Here is a 12,430-nt window from a genome sequence, read left to right on the forward strand (position 1 = left end):
AGAGACTTAGAGCATTAGCTAACAGGAAAGTATAGAAACATTTTAAATAAGTAGATAAATAATAGCACACAGAGGAAATGATGTAGGAAAGGAAGAAGCAAAGAAGATAAGGGGTTTTGCTTTTATGCCAATCTAAGCACTAGCCACTATAGATTTATTTGTGTATTTAAAACATTTATACCCCGTCTATACCAAAATAGGTCCCAGGATCACAACTCAACTATTTAGTGTTACATCACATGGTTTTGTACTGGGGGCCCATTTCTTTGGACTAACAGATTTCCATTATGGAAATGGAAAGTAACTTGAACTTAGAAAAGTAAGAGGAAAACACTCTTCTCATGTATTGCTATTCAGAAAAGAAGAACACCTTTCCAGCTCAGCTTTAACAACAGAATAGCCACCTTTGTGGGAAGCATCCAGTGAGAAGAAATCAAGTGCACCCGGTCTTATTACAACTTCTGCTGCAATAAGTCAATTTTTAACTCTTTTTTATCAGTGAAGCTGCAAAATGGTGGGTATAATGAACACACAGTCTGAAGAGGCAATATCCAAGGTCTTATATGAAAGTTCTCAGCCTCACAACATTCAGAAAGTTGAGGGAGAAATGTAACTGAGGGAACTTGCTGAGGGAATATGAAAGCCAAAAGAACCCTTCCCTGTAATTGCTTCTCATCCTATGCTAAAAAGGGCCCTCAAAACTCAGACTGTTGTCCATCCTATGCTATGAAGGATCTGGGGGATTGCTGAAATCTTACTATTTGTAGCACCAAAACTCACAGTAGTGAAAAAATTGGATATGTGATAACAAATATTGATTTAATGCTGCTGTAGCAGTTGTAGCACATTTTCTATGTTCTTCCCATTATTCAGTGGAAGTCTTCCAAACCAGTTCAGTGATCCAACTTTAAATTTTGCATATTTAATCCTACAATAGTATACTATACTGTACAAAAACACATTCTTCATTCTAAGCCTAAACACTATGTGGGACGGACTTTATTAATCAGATTTAAATAATGCATTCTGCTTCTTCTATTATATTTCTCTGTAGCTTTCATCCCTCCAGTAAAGAAGAAAAAATGTATAATCACCATGTGAAGGGCTACCTCCAACGAAAGACTAGACACTGGAGCTATAATTAAATGCATGTTATATAAATAGATATGCAACTAGCATAAAGTTTAAATTTTTACATCTGTTCTCAGAAATTTAGCCTCTGGATGTAGAAAATGAGATTATTCATTACAATGAATCAGTGAATGTTGCTGCCAGATAACCATTAAAAATCACATTTCCCCCCATTTTACTAGTTCTTCTAGGGATGTGTATTTTATTTCTGGTAGTACTCATTCTTTAAAGCTCTTCAGTGTCACATATTCCATTTAATGTTCCTATATTGTAATAAACCAAGCAAAAACTCAGTACCATACATTTACAGTATAATGTAAGAATATATAAGAATCTTCTGAAATGTCTAAGGGACAGACTAAACAGAGATACTGATAGAAACCATCTTGTCTCTGTCTAACCTCCTTTGAACATAGCGACTTATCACATCAGACAGTCTGCATTTTTTAAAATGAACTGACTTAAGCAAGATAAATGGGTGTAAAATCATCATATTCATACTAGTTTGTCCTGTGCACCTATTCCCACATTTTTAAGTTTCAGAAATGGTTTCAACAATTAAATATGAAATAAACAAATCACCGTTTGTAAATATGTAGATTTTATACTTGTATAATTCTAGTATTGCAGAAGTTTAATAAAACAATTATTAACCTTTCAAATTATTGAATTAAGGAACATTAATTCATGTATGTTATGTATCATTCTATTTATTTATACATCACCCTTCCCCATTGTTGGGACTCAAGGCAGCACACAACATAAAAAAATATTAAAAAACCATTATTAAATCAGTTAAGTATTATACAAACACCCAAAGTACAAAACATGAAAAACTTATGTAAAAAAATAAAACTGGTTCAACACAATCTCACAGGCTCAGCCCATATCCAAGTGCCTGCTGAAACAAAAAGGGTTTGCTTTTTGTAATGGAGAAGGGGCTAATCGAGCCTCCCTGAGAAAGGAATTTCAGAGCTGTGGAGGAATCACTGGGAAGGCCCTATCCTGGGTGCCCACCAAGCATACTATGAGGATGGTAGGACCAAGGCGAGAGACACTTCAGAAGATGTTAGAGCATATGCTTGTAAGGAAGCATATGGTAGAACCAAGCCATATAGGGCTTTATAGGTCATAACCAGCACCTTGTATTGTGGCCAGAAACAGACTGGGAGCCAATGAAGCTGTTTTGACAAAGAAATTATATGGTCCCTACAGCCAGTCCCAATCACCAGTCTGGCAGCAGATAATACTTCTGAACATGGTTAAAAGATTTTAGATGTAAGACCTTACATGGCTTGGGACCAGAAGGAGTGGATCTCCTAACCTGAGTCTACCCAGACACTATGGTGAACTCTTGAGACTATCCTTGTAAGCCATCCAGAGACCCACAGTGTATTGGACTGGGTAAAAAATACCCAAATAAATAAATAAATAATCCTACATACCATTTCTGAGGGAGGCTTGAAGGATGGCCTCAAAATCAAGAGCCTTCTCAATAGTGGAGCCACATTGGTGGAATGGTTTCCCTACTGAAGCATACCTGGCACCAATTCTGTCATCTTTTCAGCACCAAGTTAAGATGGCACTCTTGTCCCAGACATTAATTACCATATTCAGTTGATGAGAAGCCAGTTACATCAGCTAATGGGTCTAGTAGTACTAAGATAGTCCTAGATGTAAAAGTACTTTATAAACTGTGTACATTGGAAAAGTCTTTGAGCTATTTTTGTGGTTATATTATGCTATTTCATTGTCTTTCTGCATTGCGTTCTTTAAATAGATCTTAACTGCCAGAGAAGCTTGGCTATTGAGTAGTACAAGAAGGGAAAATTTATTACTGAGCTGGTAGAATTATTGTTTTTCCAAGGGCACAAACAGAGACAGACACCCTTAGGCACTTTGTTAAAAGGAAGAGTCTGGGACTCAGCTGCATAACCAAGAAGCATCCAGGTTCAAGATAATGGTGAGGCTAGACTAATGACAACATTGGATATGATATCATTTGTCATGTTATTAAAGTTTGGTCCTTAACAATCTTAATTTCTTGGCATTTTGGTGCTTGAATAAATTTGAAGTCCTTAACACAGCATGTTAATTCAAAAGGTACTTTGTTTATTAAATCTATCATATGGGAGCAGCTATAGCAATAATGGAGGCTGATAAAGGATGCTATAATTCACCAGTAGGATTAAGGAGCCCAGACAGGCTTCTACTATAATAAAAATGTTTGCTTCCCTGCTGATGGAGAACAACACTCAGAAGAAACCTTTTGAAAAAACACTTCAACATTGTGTTAACAGATATTTTTGGAAGCTTTTTTAAAAGAAAATTATTTGCAAAACAATTGCCTTTAAGAAGCCATTTGTTCCATCAGAGTCTCTTGAAATGTTCACATAGTTGAACCTTGTCATATACTGTGTAGTGCAAATGATAGTTCCAATGAAAAAGACCAGATAAAATTCATACTTTTATTTTTAACAACAAAATTCTTTCTGTCACAAATTAAAAATGTGTTTTATGAGTATGAAAAGAACATAAGCCCTATTTAGGTTCTATGAAATGGAAACCATGGATAGCAGTTGTGTTGACAGGAAAAAATGGAAGCGAGCTGTATACTTGTTTACCAGAAAATGACTTTAATGCTCCATGAAATCAGGAATGCTGCATGATATTGATCAAATTCCAATTGTATGATGCACTGAAAATGCATTCACCTGCACATTGTTACATCTTCTCGCCAGACCTTTTTCACTAGCATGAGGTGGGAAGGCAGGGCTGGCACACAGATCTGTTTCCTTTCCACAATTAGTTTCCTAACATTTAAATATGGCTTTAATTTTAATTTATGATAGACCCTACCTGTATTTACATAGAAGTCACACTGAATTCAATTTAACTATGCTTACCATATGTTATCACTAGAATCAAGAATGAATAAATAAATAAATAAATAAATGAGGAGATAATATTGTGCCTCCTCAATTTGTTCTCTTCAGTAATTGTGGATTTCTTTGCAAATAAACTGGTCGTTCTTTGCTTGCCAACACCTTGGGGCAATCTGCGCTAGGCAATTTTACTCACATTGTGATGCTTGACTCACTGTCATATCACATGATGCTCACTCCAATATATCCTGGATTTCTTCAGAACAGTTATGTTGTCACTTTTTCATATGTTGCCATTTTCCTCCTGTGTGTGTGTGTGTGTGTGTGTGTGTGTGTGTGTGTGCGCACATCCTATTAGGATGCGTCCTATTAGGATATGGCAAATCTAAGGGTACCCTTCAGCTGCTTTCCCATGCTCCCTTGCTTCCACTACAGGTTCTCTGTCTCTCTGTCTCTCTCACTCTTTGACTTGCACAGTGAGCTAGAGAGTACATGCAGTATCTCTTTTCCCCTGCCCATCCATTGAAAAAACAGTTCGGATTTCTTTTCAAGCCTGAAAATGCATGTCCAGACAGAAGTAAATCACAGTATCATCAATGGCCTTACCCAGTAGTAAATTGCATGGATGTCAATGGAGTTGACTTGTGAGAAAGTCAGCTTGGGAGAGGGGCTGCACTTGTTTTCCAGAACTACTTTTGGGTGGAGGGCAATAAATGTACAGATGCCACTGGCTTTAATCCATGAGAGGTAGAACAGCAGCAGCAAGTAGTACCACCTGTTCTCCATGGTTTTTGTGAGCAGAAAAGAGAAGCTATCAATCATTCATTTCCCACCTTTAAAACAACAACAGCATCTACTCCTTTGCTCCTGTGCATAGGTAATTGAGCTAAAAAAATATCCAGACAAGCACAAAAACAAATTAACCTTAAAGGGCCATTTGCCTTCTAACTCCTTCAACTTGGCCAGCTATTATATTTGCATGTGACACAAGATCATGTTTTCAATACAGTGGAAGCTGTGCCATATTCATCAGCATGGGTTCCAACTATGATAGATGCATTCTGCATAAATACTATGACTATACTGCCCCATAAGTGGTAGGAACGTTAGAGTAAACCATCACCCATTCACAAGGTGCTGCTAGTGACACAAACAACACACAGCTGCAGGTTTCAATCTGTATTTTTGGTTAATAATTATATAATACTTTAATTTTATGCATCATAATGTTGAATGTGCTGATTTCATAACTATAAAAGGAAGCTGATAATAAATGTAGGAATTCATTACAAATAGTAGGAAATTGTGTTCTTTGAAAATGGGGGAATTCTAGTTTGGATAGATTTGATTGTTGTCTAAGTTTTAAACTGGAGAAAGCATTAAGTTTGAACCTGTACTGAGACATATCATATAGGGTACTAAACAACCATTATATGAACATCTTTTCAGGATCATATTAATCAGGTTGGAACCTTGAATTAATCAGAGTTACAAGATGTATTTCAAAATGTAGTTAATTTTTATATCACATTCAGAGAGAATTTGTTTAGAGAATTTACTATTTTGTTCTATTGATGCAAAGCTAAACACACTGAACGTAGTGAGATATGAAAAGGGAGAGGAGAATCATTGAGGTTCTTCAGTTGCAGCTTGAAGCTCCTTCTGCCTTTGACCCATTTCCAGGTGTATACTTTTGTTGTCTGAATGCAAACAGTGTGCAGTTAGGGGGGGTGTATTTAAATGTACACCCATCTATGTACTTGCTCCCCTTGTAGTAAAGGACGAGACCATGCTTTGTTTTGATTTTTCAAAATTTTCATTTTACAAAGAAATGCATTTTCTAACAACTATTGTGAGCTGTTGGGGACGGGGGCGGGGGTGAGTGTTTGTGTTTATTTTGAGGATGTTAATGGGGCAATGAATGCATTCAAAATTCTTGTATATCCCTGGCTATGAACCACCTAATGAACTTGGAGTGGTATGCTAGCTATGTATAGCTGCCAGAACCTACCACTTTATCCATGATGAGGACAGCAATCACAGGAAGAAAGGTTTTTCAGGAAGCTACCAGAAATAGCAGAGTAAATAAGAGGCGCATGTTGTCGTCAGCATACCAGAACAAATGGAGTGTGGACAACAGTGTGGTTAAGAGCCCTGTAGCTGGAGAAGAATGTGAGCTAATTCTTGTTTGATATGTACAGCATGCACACTAACTGAGGCATACTGGGAATTGTAAGCTTGTTTTGCATAGCATTGCATCTTACATTGTTTAAGAAGCTGAAAGAGCCCCAGAGCCCCTTGTCATAAGAAAGCATCTATTTGCAGCAGGAATACACACTGCAGCCATAACTAGTGTGTGTTGGGAGAGAGATGCTAAAATATAGTAATTTTCTGTGGTTTTTCTTGGATGACTACTGCTGATCACTAGCTTTATTATCTGATTTAGTTGAACTGCTTGACTGCAAATTATTAAAATGACATCTCTAAAAGTGCAATTATCAAACATCAACATAGATAATAAAATTCAGATTTTCCTAAGATTTGTTTAAAATAGAAACATAAGGTCATAGAAACAGAGATAAAGTGAGTCAGAAGGGGCCTCCCAGGCAATCTAGTCTGATGCCTAGCTATATCTGGCTCTACTCATGTAATCCCGAACATGTGGTTGACCAATCTTCCCTTGAACACCCTCAATGATGGGGCCTCAACCACCTCCCTTGGAAGCCCATTCCATATCCTAGGCGTCCTAACCATCAAGAAGTACTTCCTGACATCCAACCTGAAGCCTGGTTCCTTGAGCTTTGCCCCACTGGAGTGCATCTTGCCCTCCACTGCAGGTAAGGTCACGACCCGCCTTTACGTGGCATCCCTTCACATACCTATAAGTCACTAAAAGATTCCCTCAGTCTCTTCTTCAGGCTGGAAAGACCCAGTTCCCTCAATCTCCCCAGATACGCATCCCTACCAACAAGGTTACCATTCTTGTGACCCCACACTGAACCAATTCTGACCTGGCTATGTCTTTCCTATAATGCAGATCCCAGAAATGGATGCAGTACTTCAGTTGTGGACGCACCAGAATAATTTGGATTGGTATCAACACCTTCCTAGATCAGGAAGCCACACTTCTGGCTATACCTCAGGGGTCTCAAACTCATGGCCCGCGGACCAATTGCCGGGATGGGTGGGCACGGGGGAGGGGTCCTGCAGCCTTCAAAGCGCCGGCAGCACCTTGGCTGGCCACGGGATGAGCGGCCCAGCCTCACCCAGACTCTACTTCCAGTGGCTTCCAAGTAAGTTGAGTTTGAGACCCCTGCTGTACATCCAAGGGGTGCATTTGCCTTCTTAACTGCCTTGTCATGCTCCTGGCTAATTTTCAGCCTGCTGTTGACAAGTACCCTGAGATCTCTTTCACAGGTGCTGCTCTCCAGCCACTTGTCCCCCATCCTCTACCTGTGACACCTATTCCTGTGTTGAAAGTGCAAGACCTTGCACTTATCCACATTGAATGCCATTGAATGTTGTCTCCCACCCACTTCCACAGCTTGTCTAGATCCTTCTGGATCTGGATCACCTGTTCCTGTGTTGTGGCCACCACCCCCACTTTGGTATCGTCCATGAATTCAGTCAGCAGACTGGTTATCCATTCCTCCGGGTCACTGATAAAAAGGTTGAACAGAATCGGTTCCAGAACTGAGCCCTGGGGAACTCTGCTTGTCACCAGCTGCCATCCTGATGATTCCCCACTGATAGTAAGCCTCTGCTTCTGGTCCTTCAACCATGTCCTAATCCATCAGACAGTGTTTCGATCTATCCCAAAGCTCAACAGTTTCTTGACCAGAATATCATGCAGCACTTTGTCAAAGGCCATGCTGAAATCTAGGTAAACCAATTCTACTGCATTCCCTCTGATTAGCCACCCTGAGACCTCATTGTAGAATTCCACAACCATAGACTATTGGTAAAGTGTACTGAGCATCTCAGTGTTTGAATGGCAATTGTATGTCATAGAATTGGAACACAGCTCAGGACAGCACAGCAAAATTCAGTGGCATCAATTAGTTCTTTTATGTGCAGTAAAATTATTCAGGATCTATTACTGTTATTTGCATTACCTATTAAATGTTTTATAAGTGCAGCTCAACCCATTCCAAATACTTGGGCCTAAATTAACTTGTATTTTATGGAGTTACTACCAGACAAACATGGTTAGGGTTAGTGAAATAAATGCTTACGTAAATGAGACATTCAGAATACAAAACTTTCCCAATTTGGAAATCCCATAGTCACTACAAACCAAACTAAAGAAGCATAGAATCATAGAAAAGCAGAGTTGGAAATGGCCAAGGAGGCCATCAGGTTCAACTATCTGCTGGTGCAGGATGCCTGTTACAGCATCCCACTCTGATAACTATTTTCTTCTTGAATGCCTCTAGTGCAGAAGAGCACCATTTTTATCAATATAAAATAAATTATTGCAAGTTCCTTCATTTTCCAATATCTGAAACACTTCAAGCAAATCAGAAATATGCTAAAATATTTTCTGTTCAGTATTACTTCTTGGTGTAATTTTCATATAAGTAGTGATATGCTAAATCTATACAAGATTTATGGTGATTTGAAATGTTACCCTAAAAAATACAGATATAAAATATAATTCAGTTTTCAGAGCTACCTGATGTCTATCCTAACACATCACATTGTGTAAAACACTTTCCTATCCCAAGCATACTTCACCAGATTTTCTTTTTAACCTTTACACCTTTATAGATTTCCATATGTGATAACAAGAGACCAAAGGTATTGGGGTGGGGGGGTAATCTCTTTTTAATTGCTTCAATGCCATTACAGAAAGATAAGTATATAAAAAAGAAAATTCAGACAAGTCAATATTCTAATGAAAATTTTTCATTTTCACATTAAATGAATCCGATAGCTATCATTTTCAGCTTTCTGTTTTGCAGAGGTATTAGCAATGGAGTTTCTTGAAGCAACTGATATTCTGAAATCAGAACTCATCCCTTTAGTTCTGGCACTGTAATGACATGCTTATACCAGTGTTATATCTGAGGAGAGAAGTGCCTTTCTAAATATAATGCTATAATCTAAAACCAATTTCATAACTCTAAATTATGCAGCTGCATTAATAACCAGAACTCCCAGGTCCAAACACATAAAACCAGTTCTAACTCACTCACATTAGCTGCCTGTGTGCTTCCAGATCCAGTTCAAGGTCCTGGTTTTAACCTATGAAGTATTACATGGCTTAGGACAGCAATACCTACTGCAGTGCCTCTCCCAGTCACAGTCTAGGCTCAACTTCTGGGGTCTTCCTGAGGGAAGTGTGCAGGGTGGCAACAAGGGGGAGAGCTTTCTCTATGGGGGCTTCCCATATATGGAACAACCTCCCCACTGTGGCCCAGCTAGCACTGAGTTTGTCATTTGTTTGATGCCAGATTAAGACAACCCTTTTATCTGAGGTTTTTAAGATTTCTTTGACCACCCAGGAGCTTTAGTGCGATTACCCATTCCAGTAATTTATGCTATTGTCTGTTTTATGTCTTTTAATTTTTTAAAATACGTTTTTCCAATTTTATGACATTTTATTGTATTTTTACTGTCTGCTTTTTATTGACTGTTGTAAGCTGCTCAGAGAGCTTCAGCTGTGGGGTGGTATAGAAATGAAATAAATAGTCTGGGTTTCCAGTTCTGAGACAAAGTTCAGGGTTCAGAGCTGAGAATCCAATCACTGAACTCTTCTGTACCTTACAGCCAGCACAGAAAGAATTGCACAGGGTTACCTCTGATGTTGGGAAAGTGATCTTGGGCAGGAGTAAAAGAGGGCAACTCAGGGAGAAAACTATCTTAACTACAGCAGTTAAGATAGGTGGCCATCCCAGCTTCCTTCCCCTCCACTCCCCACCCAAGTGTTCCAGGTTGTTGATCTAAAAAGCATATCTATTGAAATTGGAAACTGGGAGGATGGAGAAGCAAGTATTGTCTCTGTTACTTTTCTGATTCCGCATTGGATGCCCATAGCTTCTGCATCTGGGGACTTATGGGCATCCCAATATAATTTCCTGGTAAAACTATTTGAGCTGATTTTTGACGTTTGCAGTTATTACAAATAGTCTGGAGAGCAGGTATTTTAGATTTGTATGTTCTTGGAAATATCTTAATTTATTAGAAAATGAGCTCTTACAAACATAAACAGCAAATGAACAGTTCACAAATACTTCTTTATATGCTTTCTATGAATAAGCCTTTGTTTGTTTTGAGCAGACTCACTCTGAACTCCATGGGAAAGAACAACTTTCCATGTTTCTGAAGTAACTTCTTTCACATCCACTTGGTAATGATGAATTGGGACACCTCCATGTGAGTCTGGTTTATTGAAAGATACTGTAGCAAAAGTCTGTGATATCTCTACAATTTTCACTCCATGTGGACTGGATGGCACATCTAGAGAAGACCATTGAAGAATTAGAGGAGTGTAACCAGCCAATATACTGTTTAACAATGAACACATATAATTGGGAAGAAAAAAGGTGGTAAAATATGTAAATGCTGCTGAATTTATGTGTGCTTAAACAGTTCAAACTTCACTACAGTACCATAACATTATGCTGTACAGGAAGTGCAACAGCAGACATCTGTTAGCAAGTTTAAATTTCCACTCAATTCTTTCTCCTCTGTCATCTGCCTGGCTAAACAACCTTATTAACTTTCTAGGACCACACCAACTCCAACTGCAATTAGGAACCAATTGCCCCAGATACTATACTAATGCTTGCATCTCCACTTCTCCAAGATCTTCACATCATATTCCACACAGGATATTCCTTCCATTTTATCACTATAATCAAAGCTGTCCCACAAAACTGTCCTTCCTTTCCTTGAGCTTCCTCTTCTCATCTTGCCATATCTTTTGGTGTAATGATCACCTTCATGTTTTTGTTTGACCCTATGATCCTATTTCCTCCAAAGTGCTGTCCCATTATGTTGTTCTTAAGGATGAACATCTACTTTGGATAAAGCCTGATTACTGAATCAAAGTGGCTTGCTTTAGAAGCATTTGAACTGATTCCAAAACAGAGTGGCTCTTGTTCAAATCAATACTAAATGAAGAGAGCTGTTCCTAACACTTATGACCCACATCAGAAGGTGCTTTGTTTCAGTTTAGTGTAAAATCAAAATTGATATAATTTCACACCTTCCACAGGCAAACTTTTTATAAAACAAAAGCGGGAAAGAGAGCACTGTATATAGTTTTGTGATTGACAAATATGGGTTCCATCTGGAAATGGTTTTATGAAGACTGTCTAAGCACAGTGCTTGTGGGGAAGAAGTACCATATCATACAATCAACTGGGGCTCCGCTTCAAATATGAAGAAATACGGTAGTCTGAAAAACTTACTATCTGAATTACTGAAACAATCCTTGCTCCAACATTCTGAAGTGAATTCAGATTTTTTTTTTTCCTTTGTGCACATCCAGACTACTAATTACTTTTTACCATGAAAATTATTGCTCATTTAGGAATTAATTCTTTCCATCTTGTAAATGTCTGATTTGTTGTAAAATGCATGTGGAAAAATATTACAAATATAAAGAAAATATGAAACCAGGATACAGGGATGTGCACAGCATTTCAGCAGTGTTGGGCCATGTTCATCAGGTCCTCTGAATTCCAAAGTGAGGTGGACTTCCCTCTGAAGGCACTGCAGGATGAAACATTGTCGCTGGCCCATGGTTCAGATATGATGCATGTCTTCAAATAATGCTTTTTCATTGTGTTTCTCAAAATCAGGGCTGTGGCACATACTGCCTGTGGGCTACATATGTGTTTCTCACATACTACCACTGTGCACCCATTGTGCCGTTAATTTGGTGGTATCAAGAAAACAGGGAAAGGAATGGTATATGCAGTGCTACAGAGAACTTCAGGTAACTTTCAAAAAAAAGGTTGAAAGTTACATTTGACTACTTTAACACTCTGCTACTAAGCTGATTTATAAAGGGGCTAAATTTTACCCTTGGCCTGTTGCAGAGCAGTTTGATGCCAATTTCAGTACTGAAAAAATGAACACGTTGATATTTAAAATGGGGAGAGAGTGCTCCCCAAAGCTCATGCTATTGCTCACCCCTACTTTAAATGCAATAGGGGGAGGGAGAAGCAGTTAGATCCACCTTCTAATATTAGGACATGTTTCACCATGGGTCCAATGCCTGTGTTATAAGACCATGAGATGGCCCTTCCTTCTAATGCCACCATGCTTCATAATGAAACAGTCTTACACTGGTCTTCAGTTTTCATAGCTCCCTACCATGGCAAGCTTCTTGCCTGCAGACACCTCTAGACTGCCTGTAATTTTCAGAAGAAAAAACATTCTACAAAGATCAGAGGAGTATA

General features: G+C 38.6%; 1 protein-coding gene across 1 annotated transcript in view; it reads right to left on the reverse strand.

The window, feature by feature from the left end:
- Positions 1–12,430, reverse strand: part of NCAM2 (neural cell adhesion molecule 2) — a 269,390-nt gene that overhangs the window by 65,269 nt on the left and 191,691 nt on the right. The window contains 1 exon segment of the mRNA XM_044441751.1: positions 10,305–10,478. Within this exon segment, the coding sequence (XP_044297686.1) occupies positions 10,305–10,478 (174 nt within the window).

The sequence above is a fragment of the Varanus komodoensis genome, unplaced genomic scaffold (genome assembly GCF_004798865.1).
Source record: "Varanus komodoensis strain SLA01 unplaced genomic scaffold, ASM479886v1 scaffold4, whole genome shotgun sequence".
In the NCBI taxonomy this organism is placed as follows: Eukaryota; Metazoa; Chordata; class Lepidosauria; order Squamata; family Varanidae; genus Varanus; species Varanus komodoensis.